This window comes from Manacus candei, unplaced genomic scaffold, assembly GCF_025592945.1.
Source record: "Manacus candei isolate 608988 ecotype Guabito, Panama unplaced genomic scaffold, ASM2559294v1 h1tg000017l, whole genome shotgun sequence".
Taxonomy (NCBI): domain Eukaryota; kingdom Metazoa; phylum Chordata; class Aves; order Passeriformes; family Pipridae; genus Manacus; species Manacus candei.
Window position 1 is genome coordinate 27,312,042 of NW_026138065.1, and position 26,168 is coordinate 27,338,209.

General features: G+C 41.7%; 1 protein-coding gene across 1 annotated transcript in view; it reads left to right on the forward strand.

The window, feature by feature from the left end:
* Window positions 1-26,168, forward strand: part of ALK (ALK receptor tyrosine kinase) — a 302,985-nt gene that overhangs the window by 259,027 nt on the left and 17,790 nt on the right. Inside the window, 10 exon segments of the mRNA XM_051783577.1 lie at window positions 1,292-1,386; window positions 2,764-2,907; window positions 12,188-12,350; window positions 16,758-16,908; window positions 19,349-19,480; window positions 20,340-20,484; window positions 21,340-21,522; window positions 23,010-23,108; window positions 24,068-24,220; window positions 25,407-25,505. Of these exon segments, the coding sequence (XP_051639537.1) occupies window positions 1,292-1,386; window positions 2,764-2,907; window positions 12,188-12,350; window positions 16,758-16,908; window positions 19,349-19,480; window positions 20,340-20,484; window positions 21,340-21,522; window positions 23,010-23,108; window positions 24,068-24,220; window positions 25,407-25,505 (1,364 nt within the window).

Consider the following 26,168-nt stretch of genomic DNA (forward strand, 5'->3'; position numbering starts at 1 on the left):
AAGAAAAAAAGTTCTGCTGGGTGTTTAGATTCTTGCTGCAAGGAAGAGACAGAATTTCTAAAACCTTTCTAAATAAATAGGGCTGCTCCTCAAAATACTGTGTTCTGTATAGTATTTGGTTTTCTTGTCTAAACCAAAACACCTGCAAGAATTCACCTTCTGACTGAATACTTATATCTAAGAGATGGAGCAGGAACCATCAGCAATAGATCTACATTAAAGAGACCCACGAATGACTTAACTTCTGATGACATAAAACATCAAGATACACCAGATAATTAGGTTTAAATAATATTTTGTATTCACTTGCAGCTTGTTCTACAGCTCATGTATTTACAGGCTTGATGCAACCTCTCAGCATTGTATCTGACTTCTGGGCCATGGCCAGCTGCTTTTAGAAATTGTTCTCCTTCCTAAGCAGAATATTATGATTTTATGTGGCAGATATGCATTGGGAGAATGTGAACTTACTAAGCCAAGAGAAAACCTAAATCTCTGAGTGCACAGAATTAATGCATGGTCAATATACTGTCAGATTTGAAGTATTTGGTTATGGGTTATTTTTTGCTCTTCCTGTTGACTTGTAATATCACTGAGGGTGAATTTACAATGATCTTGCTGCTGGTAATGTAGGAGTGGCAGAACTTCCTGGCAATAGCCAGCTGAGAGGGTGGAAGTGATTTAAGGCAAACCTGCTCGGCTTCTATAAGGAGATAATGAGTCCTGCTCTTCCTGTGGACTACCCAGTGTCAGTTCTTCTCTTTTGTGACTGCCAGGGCTGTTAGATATCCTTCACTCCCTACAGGGTGGATCAACACCAAATGCTTTCTAAATTGGTTTCAGCCTTTGATTGCCAGTTCCTTTTAGAAACTCCAAATTACTTCAGAAGCCCTGCCTACTTATTTTTCTTAGCACTTTAGGGTGTAAATCATTTGTGAGAATAAAATCACTTAGGGGTCTGGTTGATTGGTTGTTTTTTTTTCATCTGTGCCAAAAGCCAGGGGACTTTGTGTATGAGTGTGGTCAGAAAACACACTTCTGCCTCCTTCAGATTGTATGTCTCTGGAGGGAAGAGGGGCTGTATTCTTTTATTCTGTCTACCTGTATTAATGTATTGCTCACCTCCTCAAATCATCTTTACTTGTTAGGAGTGAAGATACTTTCTCTGTCAGTTTAATATTTTTATATGTGAAAAGTTTTTCTCCCCCGTTCAAAAACTGCTTTAATTGTGAAGAGCTCTGAATTTCATCTCTTTAGCAAAATTTAATCCCATTTTTTCCAATACACGCAGGTTTTGGTTTCAGATCATCGCTTCATGGGAAGAAGGATCAGATGCCATTATTGCTTTTGACAATGTCTCCCTTAGTCTGGGCTGCTATTTAACAAGTAAGTTTTCATTTTATCTCCAAGTGACTTGTCCTTTATTTGCCGAGTAATTGAAATTTGGAAACTGTGGGGAAGGGATTCAGTATCTTCAAAAGACTCTTGAAAGGTAAAGGTATGTTTCAGAAATAGCTGTGCTTAGGCAGAGCAGCCTGTTCACGTACATACCTTATTAGTGGAGCCAACCAGTGAATGGGTTCCAAGTTTGGCAGTAGGTGGGTAGCGAGACATATGGTGTGGGAGAGCCAGCTTCCAGCTGAGACAGTGGCATCACCTCTCCATCCAGGCTGATGCAGCAGCCAGTCTGTGATTATAGATTTCCAGATGACCTGGTTTGCAGTGTGACAGTTATCAAAATGAATGACAGTTGGACTGTGGCTAGGAAAAGACAGGCATCCAGTGATTGACACTAACTTTGCAATAACATTGGGCACGATACTCCAGTTAAATTAGAATGAGGTTATTTTATTTGGACTGACGCACGTTTAAGTCTGAGTCAGACTAGGATCTTCACACTCTACTGCTCTGAGGAAAAATTTGGATTCTGATCCAGGCTTTGGGATTGACTGGCCTCTAGAATGTGCCCAGTCTATACCTCTGATGCCAGATTTCACCACGTTTAGATTGTTATTAAATGTTTGTGTCTGGCTCATCTTTCATAATCTCATGCATAGTGAATTGCTTTAATTTGTAAATGTGTTTAATGATCTGTCATTCTGTACCTCAGACCAAAAACTTACATGAGGATTGGAGGATTTGCTGCTCTGAACAAATGAAACTTCTACCTTGGGTTGAGCAGTAGAACTTAAGTACATTCTTTCTTCTCCTAGACTTGAAGCTACAACTTCTGTAGCCCTGCTCAGATTGAAAATATCTAAGCCACTTCCTCATCCAACAGCAGTCAGAATGTTTCATCTGCTTTGTAGTGTGTTAATTTGCATTGGCTGGAGCATGAGTCTTTCCATTTATGCAGTAATACCTCTTGCTTTCTGTGCGTAAGTGCAGTATACCTCAGGTTCAAGTATTCTAAAGAGATCTTAAAATCAGGTTAGAATTAAAAAAGATTGCACATACTCTCACTGGCTAAAGAGAAAATGTATAACAGTTGCTAAAGATTATATTCTGGTTTTCTGCTTTGTGTTTTCATTCACTTGCTGTTTTGCCTACCACTCATTCCTGTTTATTTTTCTTTCATCTCAGTTGTGTAACAGCAATGGAAAGTAAATCTGCCTATTCCTTTTGATAGCGTTACATCCTGTGACTGCAGGATCTTATTCTCAGCACAGAAGTCTGTAGCCTTTAATTTAACTTCAGTTTTGGATTACATACTGGCTTAGTCACCCTCAGTCATAAACCAATCTGTCACTTCTGGTTTTCTAGTCAGTGGAGAGAAGACACTTCGAGGTATCACTCCAGACTCAAGCAATTTGCTCACCAGTAGAGGTGGCCAGAAGAAATTTGGATGGGAACAAAAGCTTCTGGGAAATCTCCAACTCAGCAGTGCCCCCACTTCTGGTCCAGCAGGTAACTGTCTGCTCTGAGAAGCATCATTAGATAGGAGAGATTTCCAAGCAGTACAGACCTCAGTTAGATGTGGCTAAATGCAATATGATTTTTTTGTTCCACAGCCTCTGTTTAGAGCTTTTCTCAAGTCCCTCACAAAGAAAACAAAACAAGTTCTAGAAAGCAAATTACCTCTAGCTGCTAACTGTAACTTGGATTCTGACTGCAAGCTGGTGAAAGAACCAGATCGAGCCTCTCTTGAAGTAAAAAGTGCTTTTAAACTGTAAGACAGTTTGTTTGGTGTCATGATCATATAAAAATTGTCAGGAATCAAAGCAAACTGTCCAGATTGACTGAGCTCAGCATTTGGTAACATGAACACCTAACTCTAGTTAATATAGGCTTGCTTTAAAATAATATAGCCTTGCTTTTTCAGTAATATTTTCTTTGTCCATTTGAAGCAGTATAGCACTGGACTCTGTTTTAAAAATATGATTTTAATTTAGTTAGAAAAGTCTTGTATGTTAATGTCATTTCATTCTCCCCTACCCCTCAGCTCCTCTTTCCAGCTTAACTGTGGTGGTGTGGGCCAAACAGATGCAAGAGTTCCCTTCTCTTCCCTCACTCTCCCATCACTGTCTCCCAAATGGTTCTCTCTTACCTCTCCTAGGCTTGCCCACGTATTCATAATATCTGCTTTGGGCTCTACATGTGCATTTCCATTTGAATCTGCTTCCTTCCCTCAGCTTCTCTTCCTGATTTGATTTGGGTAGCCACGACCTCCTACCTGGGGAAGCAGGGCTGACCATGGAAGTGAGGGGTAGCTACTGGAGAGAGAAGCACTTGTAACTGCAACCCTCAGCACCTGTGTGCAGCTCCTCTCTTAGGACTAGCTAGTTACCTGCCGATTTGGAATACCACCCCTCTTAAGTTAGAAAACAGATGTGTGGTTGATACATGGCTCCTTTGTCAGTAAGCCTAGGGATTTGGTCCTGCTGCCTCCTTTTCTCTTCACATCTTAGAGAGACTTCTTTACATCTGTTCTATCTGTTCTGTCTCACTTTCCTACCTGCAGTGTACTGTTGAATTGCACAGACTAGTTGTGTTAGCTCTGATACCAACAGTGGGCTGGTCAGTGTGTCCCAAAGCTCCACACAGCCTTCAAAGCCTGCCTGAAAAGCTGGATGCATTAGACCACTGCGTGCTGCTGCAGCAGGGCAGCTGCTGCTGCCTGAGCTCTCTTGTTCAGAAGCGAGCTCTGGCAGTGGAGGCTGATGGTACAGCCTGTGGGGCAGGCTGAGCTGCCACAGGTGGAGCTGATGGATGCTTTATGTACTGAGCATCATACAGCAAGAAAGGTGCAGGAGCACTGACAGGAGTCTCGAGGGAATGAGTCAGAGGGGATGAGCCCACATGAGATAATGCTGGCTGGGTGGAACTGTGCTTTAGCTTTAATTGTTGTGTCTGGGTCTGTTACAGATGTCATGTGTGAGCTTGGGCTAGTCAAAAAAGTATAATTTTCAAAAATATCTTTATGTCCTGTTTGAAGATCCTTTGATGTCTTCCCTTCACTATCTGTATATCTGTTTCCTGCCTGTAGGTGAAGTCGTCTTTTAAGTGCTCTCAGTATTGCCCTTAGGATCTTGTGGTAGGATCTGCTCACAGGTATAGGTTATGGACTTCTGGCTGACTTTCCTTAGGAATGTCAGCACTTAGGTGGTAATGCAGTTTCCTAAGGCACATGCACATTTCCTTCCAGTGTATCTGCTGTTTTAGTAACAGCAAAAACATTAGATGTTGAATTCAAAGTTAATCTAAAGTGGGTGTGTGGGCTAGAAATCTTGTGGCCATAGATTTCTTTGAGAATTTTGTTACTCCCTACTTCTCACTAGACCTGACATCTTCTAGCTCTTCTGCCCCCTGTCCTATGTGAGGAATGCAATTTAAACAAATGCCTGGATAGTAGAAATAATGGGAGTCAGATTGAATGAGGGTAGAAGAGAAGGTCACTGAGGTACTTTGAGCAATTAAAATAATTTTTTATCACCTTGGGGTGAAAATTAAAGGCAATTCCTATGGTATCTAAGCCAGCTTGCCTATTTTCTGGGCTTTATCTTCTGTGCTGTTCATATTCTGTCTAAAATTGTCTCTGGTCCTTGAGGTTTGAAATCACTCCTGTAGCAATTTTCTCCCTTTGTGCCCTCAGAGTAGACAGGGCAGAAATCAGAGAAGCTAAGCAGCAGCAAGCCATTGCATTTCTGAGGGTCTTTGCAGCTCTGAACCACCTTTTTCCTTTGTGTTGCCGAGTCCCTGCCTGTTCTCAATAAACACTGCAGATGCTTGTTTGGTCCCTGGGCTATGCATTTTACCCAGCCTTAATCTTGTTTCTTTCTGCATCCTGTAATGCATTTAAAAACCTCAGGCTGAGTCTGTCAAGGCTTTTCCTTTGATGGCCACATATTTGCTGTTGTGCAAGAGAACCAACAGCATCAGCACCACCCTGAAGTCCCAAAGACTGCATTGACCAATATGAGCTCTGCCAAAAGTAATTACAGCTAATATGATCTTTGACTTGTGTGATGGATCACGCGCTATAGTATTTCCTTCTTAAGAAGTCATATTAAAACAAAGAACTGTGTTCCTGAAGCTAAGGAGACAACAGGATAATAAAACACCCTCCCTAAATCCCCAGGCCTGCTCAGCCTAAGCAGCAGGAACTACAGTCTGAAAGACAGGTACCAGTTTGTTTACCCAACAGTAAATCCAAAGATGCTCCATTGCTTTCAAGGATCTGGGACCTCCATTTGCTGCTTTGTATCTGAGAACAATCTCTTACATACACCTGCTGCTTTTGCCTGTGCTTGGAAATCCATTTTCAGCAGAAGTGATAGTCAGCACCGCCAGCCTCCCCATCCTCTCTGTTGTCAGGCCCTGTACCTACTGAATTACTTCTTTATCCTTGTCCTTGCTTATTGTGGCTTGACTTGCCTCCAGGAGGTGTACACTGGAGGTTCAAAACACAACACAGCCACAATGTGAAAGATTCTAAAGCTTACAGAAATCTGTTAACCCCTATCCTGTGTCACACATGGGATAACGAATGCACTGTGCGGAATAAGACCTGAAATTGCTACAACCAATGTGGTGGTGTTATTTTCTCAAGTTTCTAGATGCCCAGGACCAACACAGAAGAATTCCTGTGGTTTTCAAGTTACTTGCAGTACAAGGTGGCCATTATTAGATAGATGTTCACAGAGCAATGCAAATGCTTTCTGTTTCAATTAACTAATGATGTTTTATTTGCTGAAATACCAGCTTCTTGCTGAAATGTTGCAGGTGAAACTTAATTCTAGAAGCAGCCTGCAAAAAAGTTGTAACAAGGCCTGCATATACCAGAAGATTCGAGCAGCTTTAATGGAACCAGGATTTTTGATTGAAATGGTTACATCTGTCCAAAAAGCTGGGTGCTCTTTATTTTGTTGTAAACTAGGCTTACTTTGGCTCTGTTTTCACATTGATTAGGTATTAGTTTAAGTAAAACTCAAAGCTGCTTAAACTATAACGTTGTTCAACTACCAACTAAAAAGCCAATTTATATCAAACCAATGCAGTTTTCTTTTGTACACAAGGCTAGAATATGGGAAATACAGGCATATAAAGATAGAGTGAGCAGTAATGAGGAACTCGAGGTAAACAAATTACTATCATGGAAACTGGAGGAGACAAAATGGGATTCTCAGTAGGTGAAAGGAGATAACAAGACACAGAGCAATCAAGCTTTAATTAAAGATTTCTGGTGTTTCTAAATAGGCTGTAAATACCATGAGAATAGCCTCTCTTTTGATGTTACAGCTTCTCATGTGTCCCACGACAACTTATTTGTGTTAGGGCACACAGTACAAAAACGGCATGTTGTGAAATGTGCAAAAAGGTTGACCTTTTTTCCCCTAAAATCTAGCATTATTTTGTCCCTTCTGTCTGCATATCCACCAGCTGCTGTACGATTGTGGTTTCTTGCATGGAAACTGTCATCAAATCATTTACTCATGCACCCTGGCCTACAGTTTTCCTCTGGTCTCTTCCCCACAGCAGTTAGTAGTTGCATGAATTTTGTCTTTTCCATCAGGGAGAGTCCTGTTATGAGTACTTCCTTGGCTGTTTCTCGGAAGAACTCTGAGTCACATTAGTTAATCAGATGAAGGAGCTGAAAGGAACAGCGGAGCAAGTATTAAGTAAACGAAAATTACATTTGGTTGCTCTTTGTGTGCAATTATACTAACTGAACTGTTGGTATAATGCAATAAAGGTATCTGCAGAATTGTGGTTTTGTATTAAGCACCAATTAACACAGTGAATAACAGCTCAGTGCCCTCCTCCCAACAAAAGTAACATCCTGAACAGTGATGGAAAATGTTCAGAGACAATGGTGGGATCGCAGAATATGTAGGTATGGATTTCTTTATTGCAGTGTTTACACTTGCTTTCTCTGTAGGATTGAAAATAGCAAAGGTGCAATACGGAAAATCAGCATGCAACCAGATACCAACATAGCAAAGTCAAATTGGCATAATTGCTCTCTAAAGTTAATCATGCAATTGAAATAAACAGGGCAATTCACACATTTCAAAGCTAAGTTTTAAAGCTGCTCACAGCAGTTTAAACTGTGCAGAAACTGCTATAGATGTCAAAAGGTTTTGAAATAATTTTGCCACCTCCACCCATTTTGGTCTTTGTTATCTAACATGCGTTTCTACCATACTTTGTAATTGTGAACAAAAAAATTCCAAAAACTTAATAGCATGTCTCAACACCCTTTATGGAAGACTCTTTAGGTGAAACATAACAAAGAAAAGAAATTAGTTGTCTTCTAGTGTCTGGTTTCAGAAGGTGGCAAGAAACAAGGCGTTCTCATTGCTGTTCAAAGTCAGCAATGCCCTTACCTCATTATACTGACCACAGATAATTACTTACAAGGATGCCTGTTTTATATAGACACTTAAGAAAAATCAAGCTTTAGATTATTTCTTTGAAACTATACTTATCATGAATCTGGCATACGTGTCATCACTGCAGATCTTGTTGAACTGAAAAACATGTCCAAGTCTTCCATTGCTGCCCTCATTTAGAAAATAGAGACAGAAATAGTAACTCCATAAGTAGTGGAAAAGCTGACCTACTTTTAGTCTAGCCATACCTCTATAACTGGTTCTGGTATTGCTGGCAAGACTCACTAATTTCTATGATCATTTTATATCCCCCTAATATTTTGTAGACACATTTATGAGGTCAGGGGCTTCAACTGTGAACACAAACTAGTTCTGCAATTTACCATCATCTTTCAACCCCCTGCCCTATTAATCTCTGGCAAACTTAATCCTGGAAAAGGTAATAATCTCAAATTACTGCTCACAGGACATTGTTAAATGGCAGAACCCACAGCAAAATTGAAAGGTTTGTCCTTTGTTACCTCACTGAGCATGTTTGTTATGTAGTATATTTTGCCTACAGACTTTCAGCACAGACCAACCTTGGAATTACTGGTAATGCATAACTGAGACTGCTCATGCACTGAGTAAAAGGTACAGCTCTCCACACAAACTATGGTGCCAGTGGCAGCCAAATGTTAGTGAAGATAAGGATTGGCAGTTTCCTGTAAGCCTCTGATTTCCCACACTGGCCAAATATTGCAAGGGAAGCTTTTGAATGTTTTTATAAATAGATGAAGCAAACGTTCTGCTTGCTCATGGCATCAAGTTTGATGACATCTGCATTAGAGGAAGAAGTCAAATGAACTCTCTGAGGAACAGCTAAGAGAATTAATTACCTCCAGAAGTTTGGCCGTGGGGGTTCTTATGTCCCTGAAGCATGAGACTTTATAGCCCTTATTAATGTGGTTTTTTACTCTATTGAAAGTAGGAATAGCCTTTTGTCCCGAAGAGAGGTTGTGACAGCAAGTTCCACAAACTGCCTAATTGTTGTTTGAAAGCACTGATGCATTTCACTAACATGTTATTCTAGGTTCCAAAATAAGCCAAGTAACATGGTGCTTGGTTGGCAATTTTCTCAAATCACTGAAGTTTTGGTTTGGAATGAGTTTAACCTTGGTTCAAACCAGCTTGATTTAACAAATGCCAGTTAATACATTTAGGCCCTTGAGGTATAGCTAAAATGCCCCTGTCTGTTTTGTGGTGTGGAGTTTATGTGCTGTATATGTGCCAGTGAAATTGCTTTCTATGTTAGAAGTATAAATGTGGTTTAGGCTTTGCTCCACTCTTCAATGTTGCTGGTTATTATTTGCAGCAGTGCCTGCAGGAGTGCTGCCTCAGGCTGCAAGTGGCATCAGAGCTTCAAACAAATTAGTCATTTGAAGTCCTGTGGGGTTTTGTTCATTTTGTTTTCCAAGAGTAGGACATCACTCCCCTTTACCGTTGCTGATATCCAACACCTTGATTGCTGTGCATTTTATGTATCTAGCCAAACTGTGTGAAACCTAAAATGTCTGCTGTACTCTGTTCTGCATGAGTGACTGTGTATGTAAATACATCACTCAGTAAATCTAATCTGGACAGAAAATTTGGGAAGGAAGAATTCTTTTAAAAATTGTTTTAATAGAGCCAAAATTACATTTCTTGCAAAATGTTGTTTCTGGGGCCTTACCAATGAGCTTGTTAGGGAGCTTGAGGAGGGCAGGTGGGTGGGTGAACAGGCAGAAACTAAATGTTTCCTCGGTCAAGTTTCTTGTGAAAGTGGGGATTCTGTCAAATGAACTGATGTATAAATTATTCACTGAAATGTAGTACCCTAATTCTGAATCTCTCTGTAATCTTCTTTTCTTCCCCCACCTCAAAAAGGCATTGTTATTAAAACAGTTAGCATCTTGCAGCTTCCAGCGATGAAATATGTGGGGACCCTACATTTAACTACTTGCTTGGTTTTGTCACGGGAAAGCTCAGCTGTTTCTGGAAACTGGACATCTGTAACTTGTGTGAAGTTGGGCAAAATTCCATAATCTGCAAGTTTTTGAGGGGAAGGTTTAGACTGGAGAGTCCTGCTATTTTTCCCATGGTGTGAGTGTGAGGTGCCAGCAGTTTCAGCCTGTCACACACAGCAGGAGGAAGGAGAGATGTGCTGTGCCGTATGCGACAGACCACAGTTGTGCACAGATGGAAAAAATCTGTGCTTCTCACCCAGCTGCTTAAGGATTTTCGATTCAGTGCTGCTGCTTTAGTCTTTGGAGATCAAAATAATGCTTCAAACTGAATTACTGTAAACTGCTGTGGCATGCAGCAACCTGTAGAAGTGCTCTCTCTGAGCTCATAAGACGTGCTGCAGTCATTTCTAGAATCAAGAGAAAATCAATACTTTACAGGGAACGAAATCTTACTTTTAAAAAGGAATGATGGGTTATCTAAGGCAGTCAGTACTCTGTTTTCTTGCTGGGTTAGCACTTTCAGATCTTGGGCTACTGTTATGTATGCACGCCGAGGGTTGGCTCTGTGAAATGTGTAAGAGAGCGGAGGGGGAGAAGTGCGGGGGTTTTAGTCTGCATCCAGAATTGTAACTAAGACCCATCTGTCCTAATTATCTTGAAATGAGGGGCAGCTTCTTCCTGTGCCATATTCTGTCCCATTTAATTCAGTGACAAAGCTGTTACATGTTGGACTGGCTTCTGGTATATATAAACAGGAGGAGGACTGTTTGCAAGTTAATGCAGCAATGACAGATGAGGAGATCGTGCAACACCTGGCTGTAGGTTTTAGCAAAATCCCTGCTGGTTATATTAGGTGCAGTTCTCCCCGTGGACTTCACTTGGGCCAGACTTCCTCCTGCAATGTTTTGGGCAAAGGTCACTACCCAGCTCTGCTAGTTCTGAAACACATTTTTCCCATTTTTGTCTACCATCTACCTGAATAGAGCAAGTAAATATGCTTGCTAGCACTGATTGAAGCAGCTGCAGAACCTAGAAGGCTTTACAGACAATCTTGTATACATGACTGTATCAATAACAACAGGACCACTTTTGAAATATAAGATAGCACCTCCTCTGCTCAGTCATCTCCAGGTTCCTTATATCATACTCCCTGGCATAACATACCTGTGGTTTCTCATTCCCCATTCTCTCAAGCACTTAAAAGCCAGATTCTAAGAGCTTAGTGCAGATTCACTAACCTTAAATTACCAGCACTGTTTGCTCTTACCCTGATTCTGCCTCTGCACTGGAAGTGAGCCCCCTCTCATCTGTCCTAGAGGCAGGAAACACAAAAGCTGCTCTGGTTACCTCAGGTTGAAGTCCGCAGGCGTAATGTTTGGAGCAGAAGGACATTCTCCTTCTGCAACACCAGGGCTTTTAAGGAACCAGAGGGCCATTAAAGAGCATTTTGGAATAAGATCCCCAGTCCCTGGAACCCAGTGGGAACCAAGAGCTGCCAGTTTCAGGTCCAGCTGTGCTGTGTGTTACATGTGTAATAGTCTAGAGAGAAGTTTGCCAAGGTCAGGTAAGCAGATACGTGTGGAACAAGATTTATTTCAAAGGACTAAATCAGAAATGTAAAGCTTAACCATAGCAGCACTATGCACACACTATGTCTGTCCTAGGGTTTTATCACTTCTAGTTTTCCTTTTTGATTCTCTCGTGTTTTGGGCTTATTGTCCCCTTGAAGGTCACCTGCATCTACCTTTGGGAACATATTTGGTATTTCACTGGAGACATCCAAATGGCTTCTTATTGTTCCAAACGAAGACACTTACCTGCCTGCTTTACTAAACATATGTTTCAGTGCAGGTGGCTAAGCCCACTGGGGTATTGCAATGTTAAATCACTGTGATAGCTGACAGAATGAGTCTCTCATCTTCCATTTAGTGTAAGATTTTGCTTTGGTTTTGGGGTGTTTTTTGCAAGGATAAGTATCTTCTGGTGCGAGACTGTTGATATCAGAGCTACTGAAACATTTTGCTTTAGTAACTTCTAGACTTTGCTTCCTTAGGTACCTGTTGTTTTGGGGGTTTTTGGGGGGTACATTTGAGGCAAAGGAGGAGAGGGGAATTCTTCCTTTTACTATCTAAGAATTTTAAGACTTTATATTGCCACCCATTGCAGAAGGATTGGAGAAATAAGTGAAATAACTATGTAAATGCCCATATAAAACAAGTAACAGTGGCAAAAACCATAGAGGACCCTTGCACAGGAGTTTTGAGGAGGGGTGGTTCTTGCCTTGGTCCGGCAAGCAAAGTGAATAAAGAGCAGAACAGCTTCTTAATGTTTGGATGTTGGGATCATGCTTTGCATATGTCCTCATTTCAGAACACTGGTTATTTACAACATGTGGTGCCAGTGGTCCCTATGGCCCCACACAAAGCCAATGCAATGATGCCTACAGGAACTCCAAGCTCAGCGTGACTGTAGGAGCTGAAGGGATTCTCCAAGGCATTCAGATCTGGAGAGTACCAGCTACCAACACATACAGGTAAGGAAACCCTCTCTGATTGTCCTGGTGTGTCTTTGTGTTTGAAACTTACCCAAGCTGCAGATACATACTGGATATTTATGAAGTGTTGCCTTCAGAAGTTTGGCCAGAACTACTGGGGGTTTTACTTCTCCTTGATCCTGTGTTTTCCAATGTCTCCAGTCTCAGATTTGTTCTCTGGAAGATGCAACTTTTTTGGTGAAAGAGAGAAGAAAAGAAAGAGAAGCAACTATCTGAGGCAGGCACATCTTTAGCCTAAATGGTTACAGGTTGTGAGAGCTGTATCAGTAGCTGAAAATGAAGCATTTTGACCTCCCCAGATGAAGAGGAATATATATCCTACATGTCGTTCATTGAGTTCTGGGATCAGAATGAGTTTTTCCCACTCTTCACCTGGCATAGGAGGCACAATCATATGTCAGCGTTTCTCAAGGGACAGCTTGCATCAACCTCTGCTCAGCATTTTCACTTTTTTGAATCTAGACATGGCAAGTTGAGCCTGTAAGCCTGGCTTACCACTGTAAAATTGATTTTGGAAGCCAGCCACCTAAAAGGTAGGCTGTGTGATACTGAGGGTTCTAATGCTTAAATCCCTCAGTGGAGTTATTTTCCAAGAGAGATGATCAGATACGGTTCAATGCTACTTAATCAGATTTTCACCAATCATTTTTTTCTTTTTGCTCTTGCTGGAGAAAGAAGTACAATCGAATTGTAGTTCACTGTATCTGAATGGTAACATGAAGCCATTACGTGCATCAGTTTGTAAAGCAGAACTGTCATTTTGAATCAGTGACTGTCTAGTGGTAGGTTTTTATGCAACATTCCATATTGAAACCAATGATGGTATCATGGATTTCAAAGCAGAACATTCCACTGAAGGCTTTGAACAAATTTCAGTTAAAATTTACTGGTCCCATCTTTTTCTTTTTGTTGAAAAAGAATGTTAATATTGAGGCTAGATGTCAGTCTCTAACAGAGGCCTAGTGCAAAGCAGTTTTGAGAAACTTGCTAGGCTAGGCATAAGTTCTGCCTGAGTGCCTATTACCACAAGGATTGATGGTAATGAAAAAAGCATTAATGATATTTTACCCAGCTATCAACAATGAGATGCCTGAGGTGAACAGAATTTTTCAGGACCAGCATTCAGTAAATACGATTTTAAAGTACAGCCCAAAAGAGAACAGGCAATAAACTTACAACATTGTCATTTCTTTAATATCAGAGTCCAAGAAGAGCCAGAATTGCCATGCAACTGTAGGCTGATTTTTGCTACACAATACAAACCAGGGGCCCTGCAGGGAGGATCTGTCTATTTAAGTCCTATAGATGACCTAACAGACTTTAAGGTTTTGTATAGATAATAAATGTATAATGTCATGTGTAACATATATATAAATGGCTGACATTTCTCTTCTGCACCTCTTAAGGCTATAGTAGAAAATTCACAGCCTGGGGAAAGAAAGAGGCAATTGTGGGCTTAAATTAACTTGACATCTTCCTGATTCTGGTCTGCTGAAGGGGCAGCAGAGTCCCCCAGTATAGCATAGCCCTAGGAAAATGTCAAGTTGCAATATCAATTTTAGGGCTTCCCAGAGTCTGGACTCACTGCCTGTATTTAGCTCTCCCCTGCAGGCCTGCTGCAGTGTGGGTCCTGTAAGTCAGCCTGATAGCGTTGCTAATATACCTGACCTGGAGATAAATCCTCCAGCTGGCTGCTGGGCTCTTAAGAAAGCTGCTGTTATGCCATATCAGTGTGTTTTACACTATGTAATGTACACTCCTGATAATTCCATTAAAAAATTGCATAAAAAGGATATTGATTTTGTGAGCATGAGGCAGAATACACATTATTAAAATACAAGCAGCTCACCTGTGCGTAAAACTCTACTAGCACAAGCCAACCACACCCAGAAAACCCCACCATCTGTGAGGGTCTGGATAGGCTGCCACACACTGTAGTACCCACATTTGAAAACTGGAGTCTTACACGCTCTGGTTTGCTCACATGGGACTGCACATTATGTAACAATAAAGGTAGACATTCTATAGGAGTATTTTTCCTTCCAGATTTCCTTCTGAAGTCTTCAGAAGGAATTCTAAGGATTCAGAACGTCTAGTCATCTAGGCCTATGAGAGAAGTGTACTGTAATAAATTACATGTTATCATCCATTATCCAACTTCTTTCCATTTTTAAAGGAAGAGTCTCTGGTTCATTTTGCTGAGCAACCCATTTGTTGTCGCTTCCACTGTCCTCTCTTTTCTATGACCCCTTCTTCCAAGGTGGCACAAGAACACAGCCCAGTGGAGTGCAAAAAGTTGTCCTTCTAAGTCAGCCAGCCTAGGCACTGCATGTTCTCATACTCTCAAAACTAGCTCCAGTACGTTTCCATAACCTGGATGTTATGGTGGATGTTTTTCTCTAGCCCTGGTTTGCACAGCCAGTGCACTCTGCTCATCCTGATCCCTAAGGGTGTGATTTTCTTTTTCAGTTCCTAGAAGTGTTATAGTAAAAGAAAAGGAGGAAGACAGTGGGAGGTATTCTGTGTTCCTAGTGTATCTACTCAGGGTGCTCTGAGTCTTTCTTCAGGGCCAATATGGTAAAATGGGTTGCTCCTGTAAATGAAAGTTGTGCCTAATGAAAGGGGTCCTGTTAAAGATTGAAGTCAAGATAACCTGTCTCTTTAAATAGTGACACCCATTTTGAATAGTAAATGACATTCACCTCGATCTACTGGTTTTTATTTGTTTGCAGACTTTGAATGAGGCCAAACTGGGTTCTCCTGAACTTCCTGACGTCATTGCTTGTGTGCAAAATCTGTTCTTACACAGAATAATAGGGCCCCTACTTGCAGCCAATTAGCCCTGCCAGCTTGCTGTGCCTGGTAGTGCACCTCATTAGCCATTACAAAATTCTACAGAAAATCAGCTCAGTGTTCACATTCATGCAGCATCTGTTCAGGGTGGCCCAGTGCTGTGTCCATCACTTTTTTTTGCTGGCTCCAGTACAGCCTTACTAAGGACTGATTGCTCTGGTTATCAGCAGTGGCATGAACATAATCATATCACATTGCAAGGATCTAATATGCTTTATGAGACACTTGTTACTCCGTAGTTTTTCAACATCAGGACTGCTCCATGCTGGCTGCCTCAGAGCAGTGTCACAAGGTGAGTTCCTCCTGCTAATCATCAAGACAAGTTGCTGGCTGGAAGTGAGCTGACTGCCCAACCTGTTCAGGGTCCTCACTCACAATGGGCACTGCTGGTTTGCTCTGCTTGTGGCCTGTTTGCACAGAGAACTGTGCTGGGCAAAGACCAGCCAGGTGCTAAAGGAAAGGAGGTGCTAAAGCAGAGCACCTAAACTGTGACTGGTAGGAAGCCAAGAACTTTTGTGTTCTCAGCCCTGCAATCATTGGTTTCATGCTCCAGGTGGACTTTTGCTCTCACGGAAATAACTGCAAACCTACTAATGCCAGTGGAGAATCACCTGCTTATTTCAGATCTAAAATGAGCTTGCTGTACCATCACTCACTTGCTCAGAAAGCTGAATAACTGTGTTTCGTTTCAGCAGAGATGTATGTTTTATCATGACCTTTATAAAGTGCTTTGAAATCCTCTGTTAAAAGCCGCTTCAAATATGTAAATTGCTAGAAAGGAAGAGGGAGGAGCTGAGCAATACTGCGGTACAGCCGAATCTTTGGGTACCTCAACAACAGCAAGCATCTCTGAATCCTGACTGCTTGAAATAAAAATCCCAGAGCAGCCTGTAGGCAACCTGTCCACTCCTGGCTGGAGACAGTAAGACATTCCTGGTGACCGTGAGTTTAGGCAGGGAACTTTTGCCTTGTTTGTTTTCTGCAGGTAGTGTCATCTCCATCTACTCTTCTGTATTCCTCTGGTCCTGGGAATAAGAGAGCTGTTTTCCATCTGGTCCATGCTACCAGGACCAGTTATACAGTCTGCTTTCTCAAATATCCCTCTGTCAATCTCATGCCTAATGTTCTCTTTAGCCATATGTCCTGTTTTCAGTAGTTCTCCTGCTTCTGTTCTTTCTGTTTCTTGCTGCAAACCTCTCAAGGATGTGCCTTCCGGGAAACAAGATGTGTTTCATATATTAAAGTTGGAAACATAAGGACTTGCTCCCTCTGTCCTGAGCAGTGTTTGCCCAAGAATCATGTGAAAGAATCTGTTTTGTAGCTACCCAAGTTCACAGATCCAAGTAGAGCAGAAAACCTCAGTCTTCAAGCTTTGGGTTTAGATCTATTTAGAATGTCAGGTCTTCAGGGCATGGCTCTGTGACACTGTGTTCAGGTGTGCAAAACTCTCAGTGCCCAGAATTGGTTTGTGCTCCCTTCCACCTGTGTGGGACAACTCAGGCACCAGGCTCTTGTTTTGTTTTTTTCCTGCAGCATCTCAGGCTATGGAGCTGCTGGTGGGAAAGGAGGGAAGAACACCATGATGCGGTCCCACGGTGTGTCTGTGTTGGGAATTTTTGACCTCCAGAAGGATGATACTTTGTATATCTTGGTGGGACAGCAAGGAGAAGATGCATGTCCTAGTGTAAGTGATTGGCCTTTGTGTTTTGCCTTAGTCTCTTCTACCAGTCCATGGAGTTTTGTCTGTTCACATAGAATAATGTTGTCCTCAAGGGGCTTGGGTTATATGGTGCAAGGAATAGGTACAGTTTTACTGGGAAAATCTGAGTGTGAAAAGATGAAGTACTGTGTCACTGTGCTCACCTCCTCTTCAACATTTGGGCCCCGTTGATAATACACTACAGGTTCCTGACTGATCTGCATATCTCGAACCATCTGTGTGGTGTTTTGGAGAGAAAAGACAGCCCTGCCTTCCTTTTCTCTGGAGATCAGTCTTCAAGGTTGCCTTCACAGGGCTTTGCCCTCGTTCTGCTGTTGAGGCCAGCCCTGCCATTGTCATAGTCCTCTGCAACTCTGGAGACACCCACTTCACAGGGCCTGTTTGCTTATTCTCTGTGTGGGAATAGGAAAGACAAATCACTCACTGCTGGGTCAGTCCTGATTTTTGTGTTACTAGCCAATCCTTGCTGCAAATGTCTTGACAGAAAGGTGCCACTTCCACTGTTCACATGCACAATAATCTATTAATCTTTTAGTATTCTTTGGAGGAAGAGGGAATAGGAGATTCTTGTGGAGAAAACTAAGCATAATCTGATGAAATTTCACCTGCAGGCTTGAATTTACGTGCTGTGAGTTTCTCAGCTGTTAATGGCTGACATCCAAGAGATGAAAGCTTAGCAGTCTGTTACAGCAGAGAAAGGTTGAAGGATATAGACAAGAAAGAGGGGTTCTCAAGGCCAGCTGCTGAAGTAAATAATGTTAAAACTAGAATTACACATATCTGCAAACAAACCATTAATAGAAAGCCTTTTTGAAATGAGAAATTCCCTAACTCAAACTTCCATCTAACGTCTATAAGTAGGACATTCCAGCTGAGTGTAATATATGGACTCATTAAATTGCAGGCCACTGTAATCTTAGTGAGAATTTATTGAGTGCTAATGTAATTCTTTCATTGAAGCAAAGAGATTGCATTGACTTGTAGAGGGGACTTTTACTAGATTGGATTGTAATCAGTTATGTCTTTGCCATGAAGAATTATTTTTTTTGTAATCTAGTGGTTCCTTTGGGTCATTGACTTTGTCGTTTTATTAATCATTCCCACCCAACACCAAATCAATTAAGGTGAAGGAAAAATAGGGAAAAGAGGACTGTTTAGTTCCATAGGCAAATCTGCAGGCACAAAATGGGTGCTATTCATTCTCTGGCACAACCTAGGATACGTTTTGTGGTCAGCAGAATAATTTGTAATTTGAGGATGCTTTTATCAGGTTCCTCTTCCAAAGGAAACCATATGCATGAAAACAGAAGGAAGCAGAAGGTCAATTCTACTCTAACAACTGTTTATGCATTTTTCCCTAAAAGTGTTTTTGGTTAATAAGTTCCGTGTGCAATATAACAAGATAGTGCTACTGACATAAAACCTGTGAGATAAAATAAGCTTAGAAGCAAAGTTTGCAACTTGAAAATGCTTACAGCAGAGTCCTGCTTGTCATGCACTTTGGTGTTCCAATTTAAAACCAAAACAATAGTTAGATCATAGTCCTGAAGCACTTATAAATTATGGTTTAATACTGTGTTTGAAATCAATTAGTGAATCCAGTGATTTGCCTAATATAGAAAGTTCATTGTTTGGTGCTAATTGATGGAGAGGGAAAAATGCTAGTAAGAAATATGAAGCCTTTTTAGAGAGGTATTTTCATTAACATGAGGTGAACATTGCAATCAAACATGGGATTGCTGCTGTTTTGGTTGGCTTTGAACTGGTAATTACAGTAAAATTGCTGCTGCAGCATAAGCATCAGATCAACATCAAAACTTGCTTGGAAGTCCAGATAAATATTGGGTGGCTGTTCTATTTTGAGCTCATTACTAGTGTTCATCCTATGACTGCCTAGGTTAAAGTTAGCTCTGGTATGTGAGCCACCAACAAATCTTAGTTCTGGATAAATACACATTGGTTGCTTGGCCCACTGGAAATGAAATGAAGAAGCTCAGGTTCTCTCTATGTCTCTGCCATTTGGTTGTTGTGTGACATGGAACAAGTCACAGCATTGCTGTTACTCTGTTCCCCCCACTTGTGAAATGCAAACAGGTAATGCTAGGAAATATTAGCAGCAAATTCTGCTCTATTTTATATATTAAAAGTTTGTGGAGCTGTTGTACATGGTATTAGATGTCAGCACCGAGCTTGATTCAAAATAATTCTATCAAAAATGGCAACAAATTCTTCTGACAGAGGTTGAAGCCCAAAGCGAGATTCTTCTAGGAGAGTGTTCACTTGGTTCTGCTCACGTAGTTTCACTGGAGGACAATTTCTTGCTTTGGGAGGGTGAAGCATCCCTGAGGCTTCAGAATGTACAAGGACATGGAGATTTCATTCAGACCTGGTCTTCTGTTTGCAGACTAATGATGTTATACAGAAAGTCTGCATTGGAGAGAACAATGTGATTGAAGAAGAGATACGTGTGAACAGAAGTGTCAATGAATGGGCAGGAGGAGGTGGAGGCGGGGGTGGTGCAACTTACATATTTAAGGTATGGAAACATAGTCCTCCATACACCTTCAGCATGAACACATCCTGCCACTGGCCTCAAGTATTGCACCCTGAAATATCTGAAAATCCTTTGTACACATCAGGGAAGGGGGACACAAAGTGAGCTCTGGGTATCCTTAATTTCCGATTGATAGCTGTAGTGATCTGAGCTGGCCCTTCACACTCCTTCAGACTGATGTGCAGTATGGCCACACTTGCTTCAGTGGCTTGTAATTTCCTTTGTGAATGTGAGGTTTGAGTGGGATGTTTTTCAACAGAAACTGAGATGCTGAAGCATAATTCTACAGCAAAGGGCAAATTCTGCAGGACTTTATTCAACTGTGTCATTGTAGAACATAAGGCTTCAGCTATGCATTTGGTCTCTACAGTGCAATGACAAGAAAAGAAGAGGATAGACTGTGTGTTTTCTGTTGGCAACCCTATAGCTAAGGGTCACTGATCTTTTTTGTCATGTGCTAGCTGAGACAGTACTCATTCCAAACACTGGTTTCAGGCAGTCCTTTGCCAGAGGAGAAATTATACTGCACTGTATAGAGCAATGATTCATTTGATGAGAGTCATCACACAGTAACATTACAGGGTTTCTAAGAGCCATCAGCTGAGCAGGTACAATCCATAGAGCTGCTGATGCCACTGTTCCCTGTTGCAGAACTTGGTAGGACTAGTGCTATGCATTAATCTTCTGGATATGAGTGCATAAAAAATGCAATGATAATTTGTGGTGCTGAGCAGTCCTAGATGCCTGCTTGGTGCAACGTGCAGTAACAACCGTGTAGCTGAACTTTTATGTACATACCTGACTCAGCTTGAACACTGCCTTTATTTCTGAATTTGTTAAGATGGAGAATGGAGAACCAGTCCCCTTGATAATTGCAGCAGGAGGTGGTGGCAGGGCCTACAGGGCCAAAAAGGACACATTTCATCCAGAAAGGCTGGAGAATGACTCCTCTATTCCAGGGTTGAATGGAAATTCAGGAGCTGCAGGTAAGGGGAGTTTTTTCTTTTTAAGAAAACCTTTGAGAATATGTGGCACTCCCACATATTCTCCTCACAAGGAGGTGAGGCAAAAATCATGGAAACACAGTTCAGGGGAACATAGAATCAGAAGAGATGCAAATAGGAGGTACCCACAGTGCTGGATACTTGGCATAAATAAGGGTATAAGAGATTGTATAGCCATAGCAATTCTCCCAAAATACCTCTCATAAACAAAGTTGTTTGAATTTTTGATGTGGGAGTTTGCAGCACCAATGTGGCCATCCTGCTCCCTGCACTGTTTTGTGCTGCATAGACATACTCACAGTTTCCCTGGCTTATGCAGAAAGAGCATAATTGCACCCTGGCTAGAAGTCTCTGTGAAGAGACCTTGGACTGAACAACCAGCAGAGCTGAAAGTGAGTCACTGGTGAGTATGTTGTATGGAGAGCGGGGCTGGGACACATTTTCACACCCCTTTCACTAAATTCCTTTTGTTCCACTTCAGAACTGACACAGGTGTTTTTTTTCAAAAGTATTTTTTTTCAAAGAGAAGGGGAAGGCTCTTTAAACTAGAAATAAGTGGTTGGAGACTAGGCAAGAATATCTTTTTATATTTTCTGTAGAAAATACTTGTCATTGTATGGTAGGTGAAAAGAGGCACAGATGGTTAACATGGCAAAAACCCTACAGAAAGGTCACTGTAGCACTGTGTAGCAAGCACATCCCCTCTTCCAACCAAGGCATGAGATTCTCACTTTCAGCTGAAGTGCTTTGAGTAGGTGCTTGTTCTGCAGATCCTTGCAGTGTTTTTTACACAAAAAATAACCCCTACCTGTGCCATTTCTCCTCTCTCAACTGCAGGTGGTGGAGGTGGCTGGAATGATAACACTTCCTTCCTGTGGTCAGGAAAATCCTTGCTGGAAGGTGCTACTGGAGGAAGATCCTGCCCCCAGGCCATGAAGAAGTGGGGGTGGGAGACAAGAGGGGGTTTCGGAGGGGGTGGAGGGGGGTGCTCCTCAGGTGGAGGAGGCGGAGGATATATAGGTAAAGTGGCTTCGTGTTCAAGGTGTCCCTTCCCCTCCTTTAGTGCTAATGATCAGCAAAATGCTGGTAGATAATTCTCCTGTAGCTAGCATATTTAATTGTTATGTAATAGTATGTCTGTGTGTTGCCTTTTTAGCAGTAGATGAACGTATGGCATTTAGTCTTTGAGCAAACGGCCAGATGTCAGTCCTTCATCTGTAATCCTGGCTTTGCACTCTGCAATATGTGACATTAAGACCCTGCTGTGATTCTTGAGCCTTTCATGTTGGGGTGACAGTGCTGAAGAAGGAGGAGCCGTAGGCTGTGTGCTCCCATTGCCAGCACCTGTGTTTGGAGGACTTTGGTCCCGGAGACTGGCAGCCAGACTCTATGCCAGGAGAAAGATGCAGCTTCTACCCTGCCCTGCTGTGGGTGGGCCTTGGTCCTGCACAGGTGTCTCTGGGGGCAGAGGTTCAGGCTGCCAGCCAGGACCCCTCTTAATAACAACAGTGGTGTTGACTTCAGTCAACGAGGAGCTAATTTCATGTGCTGCGGGTCTCAGGACAGCTGTCAGATGGCATTATGTTGATTACAACTGGTGTGGGCCAGATTCAAGATCCCTACTAACCCAAAGTCTCCTGGGCCACATAGTTTCTTCAGCCATCTGCACTGTGGTGGACTCTTTAACCCCTGGTTCTCCACAGCTTAAATTGAGTATTTGGTAGACTAGAAATCCTCAGAGGAAGTAGTGAGTTTAAATGATTAAGTGCATGTTTTGTACCAATGTTATTGTGTAATGCTTCTTTTTCCAACAGAATGCCTTACATGACACTTTTAATTTTGCTGAAGACAATTAAAGAGGAAAACTTTTTTTTGGGGGTGGGGTGGGGGAATCTTTGCATGCTTGTAGTACAAAGTATATGGCTTGTACTGTGCTTCTAATATTTTTTATGCATTGCCCATACTTTTCTTCAGATATGTTCTATATGCTCAAGCACAAATGAGCAACAAATAAATTCCTTCAGTCCCCACTCCTGATGGACTACCCTGCTTTCAGGGTGCAAAGGAGAGGAGGGATAGCAAGTTATTCATTCCCTCTGCTGATGTACTAAATACCTCAGTCAGCAAGGGTACTGAATTTAGCCCTTGAATACTGGTGTTTTCCAGTTTCTTGGCTGCATAAATTTTAAGAAGGGCTTATATGTTTCACAGCATCCAAATGGTTAAAGATGAAGTTTGCACCTTAGTTTGCAACAGTCTGCCCAAAACAGAGCTAATAAATTGATTGTCAAAACTACTGTTATTAAATTGAAGTTTTAAAAATTAAAAGTCCAGTGGTTCATGCAACAACTTGCTAAATATTCCCTATATATTACATACCTTAATGTTTCTCTTTTCTCATTTGGATGATCCCCTAAATATGCTGAAATCATGCATGTTGCAATGTTTATCTGTATTTCATTGCCATTGAGCCTCAGACTGTTAAGGTAACTTCTGGTTTGACATAGGTGGCAATGCTGCAGTGGACAATGACCCAGAGATGGATGGGGAGGATGGTGTGTCCTTTATTAATCCAATTGGTACTTTATATACTCCAGCACTTAAAGGTATTCATATTGTTCAGAAGTTTTCTAGTGGGCTTATTTCATTTTACAAATATTTTGCATCTGTAGGACAGTTTACAACCCTTTGCGTGCAGTTTAGTGTCATGGACATGAGGAGGCAGAAAGATAGCAAAGTACAATGGAGAATAGACAGAAGTAGGAAGAAAGCAGGTAGAGAGAACATCAAGGCTATTAGGAAACACCCCCAACAGTATAGTCTACCAGCCTATAGAATAATTTTTGGCAAGGAAAGTGGTAACAGAACCTCATAATTCAGATACGTTAGGAAAGAAACAGGCAAAACACCTGACGGTTCACTAACAAGCAAGGTCCTTAGAGCATCCCTCAGCAAAGTATCCAAGTTAGGCCAGGTTGTTTCTAGAGAAAACATTGCATTGCTGTTCAGCAGTGCATGGGAGTGATGAATACTGCCACTCCAACTTGTGTTTGCCCAGAAATCAATGTCGTTAATATGTTTGTGATGTGTTCATGAAACACACAAAAAAATATCTACTTGTTAAAAAAAATATGTTTGCTTTAGAATAACCAGAAGTATTTTCAAATACAGATGCACTCTGGCCTGGTAGATTCAACCAGAAAGTTTTGAAAACATTGCAGTGCTTGATCTTGAAATGAGTAAAGGCCAGGAAAGAAAATGGTGAGCCCCATGGGCAACTTGCAAGGGCAGGTTTCCCTTAGCCGTGGCAGCAGCTTCCTTGCTAACCTGGTAGGACTATCTGCTCAAAGAGAGCCAGGGAAACCTCAACTGCAATGGGGCTGTTAGCTGTCACATGTTATTTTCTTAGTGAGGAAAGGTGGGGAGAAATTGGTTTCTTAGATGGGGCCCACCCTGCCACATCATGCAACAGCAACCACCATGTCCCCTGTTTCTGTCAAGGCCCAAGGGAATTGTAAGAATGGTCTTTACAGTAATTAACTCAGCTTCTTCATCCACTCCCTAGTGACAGAGGGGCATGGAGAGGTGGATATTAGGCTGCATCTTAACTGCAGTCACTGTGAGATGGACGAGTGCCATGTTGATCATGAGAGTCAAAAAGTCATTTGCTTTTGTGAGCCAGGCACAGAGTTGGCTGAGGATGGTGTGTCTTGCATAGGTAAGTAGGTGTGTGGCGTACTGCTAGCATGTGAAACGGAAAGCGCATGGCCAAATGCTGTAGTTTGAACTGTAAGACATCCTGAAAGTGTTTAATCTAGTCTTTCTTAAACCCTGACTTCTGTTGAATGTTTCCTTCTTTCCTGCTGCAGTGTTATTTTGCTAGGATATAGCAGCATGATTGCTGAGGACTGGTACACTGAGCAGCATTGCTGTTTTGCTCTACAGTATGTTTGACATACTGGGCAGATCTGCGGAGAGACAAATTTTGTGCTTGGTTGCGCTGGTGCTCGCATTCTGCTCTGAAATCATGAAAGTGAAGGAATTTTCCAGCTAAAGTTAGATTCCAGGCCAGTTCTCTTAAGAACAAAAACAATGTGCAAGGTGAAGGAAAATATAATTCCTGTGGATTTGGGCATTTAAGGTGCAGGCGCAGAATCCATAAGAAATTCTGTGTGAGATCTCTCTGAGGAAAACTAAAGACGTGCCTGTACTTGCCTGTCTTGACAAACTAAATGGTCAGAGCTCCATTACTAGGTTTGCCTCATATTCTTGTACAGCAGTTAGAGCAGTGACTCCAGGCTTTTGGGATCCTGATTTCAGATTTGTCACTGGCATGGGAAAATTGTTCTGTGTTTTTACCATTTCTATCTGTAAGATGGGTAAAAAGCATGGCCATTTTGTCAAGGTAAAATAAACCTTAATAGTGTGATCCCAAATGAGGATGCAGCTATGGAATACCTTGCACTGCACTAACTGTTATCAATTTTTTTCTGCCTGGATTAGACGCATTTAGGAGATTATATATTGCAGTCCTCCTTCTGCTTTTTCTGTGATTTGGCAGTGACAGGAGCACTTTAACCCTGACAATGTAATGTTCTTTCCACCTCCCCAACCTCCTGCCCCTGGTTTTTATGGTCTTGTTTTGATACCCAGAGAGTTCACATGTTAATTTATTGATAGCAAACCATCTGTTTTAATGGGTTGATATTAATTGAGGAATGTGAAACAATGAGGTATGAGAAGTCATAGATCCTGTGAACTGATCATGCCAGAGGTTACTTCTACACTATAGGAGCAGCAGATGAGTAAATGGAAGGAATAGCAAAAAAAAAAAATGCAAAAAAAGTGGCTCCTGGAAGATCATTTCAAATATGTAATTCCTTCTTCTCCTTCCTCTGTTACAGCTGAGCCAGTGGTTCATCTCCCTCTCTCCTTGGTCTTGTCTGTACTGACTTCAGCATTGGTGGCTGTTTTAATGTTGGCTTTTTCAGGAATCATGATAGGTGAGTGTTTCTCTGCAAAAGATATTTTCATATGAGGGCTGGATCTGAGCCATGGATAATTGGGTCCTGGGAGGCAAAAGGATTCAGGTTTTTAGCTACTGCTGTATTTAATAACACCTTCCCACACACACGCCTTAGCTTCAGATTTCAGTAGTTGTTTCTAACCACAATGACCAATTTGAGGAGGCTTCAGTTACTGACTGCATCTCGAAAGAGACATTATTGTTTCTGTTCTACTGTAAAGCTGCCAGAACACAGCTGCTTCTGATTTTGTGAGATCTGCTGCTGTTCAGTGCGTAAAAGCTTCTTTATTTGTGTGCCTACATACACATTTTGCCTCTTAATGTACAACATCTAAGCTTAAACTCTCACATAAGTTCCCCTTTTACAAACTGCTACTTAGTAGGATGTGGGTATTCTTGGCTTTTTTTTTTTTTGAAATTCTGAAAGGTATTTTTCACCCTTTCATGTTCTTATTTTGAACAATGGCTCACCTGCATTTGGTGCAAGCAGAATGGGTTTGAATCAATGCAAAGCACCAGGGATACAAACCTCAGCTTTGCCACCTTTCTTTGTCCACACAGTGTATAGACTGGGGGAGAAGAGGGATGTACCTAGAGCAGCAAATGGCAACTATTAAATTAGATTTGCGCAGCTGTTTCA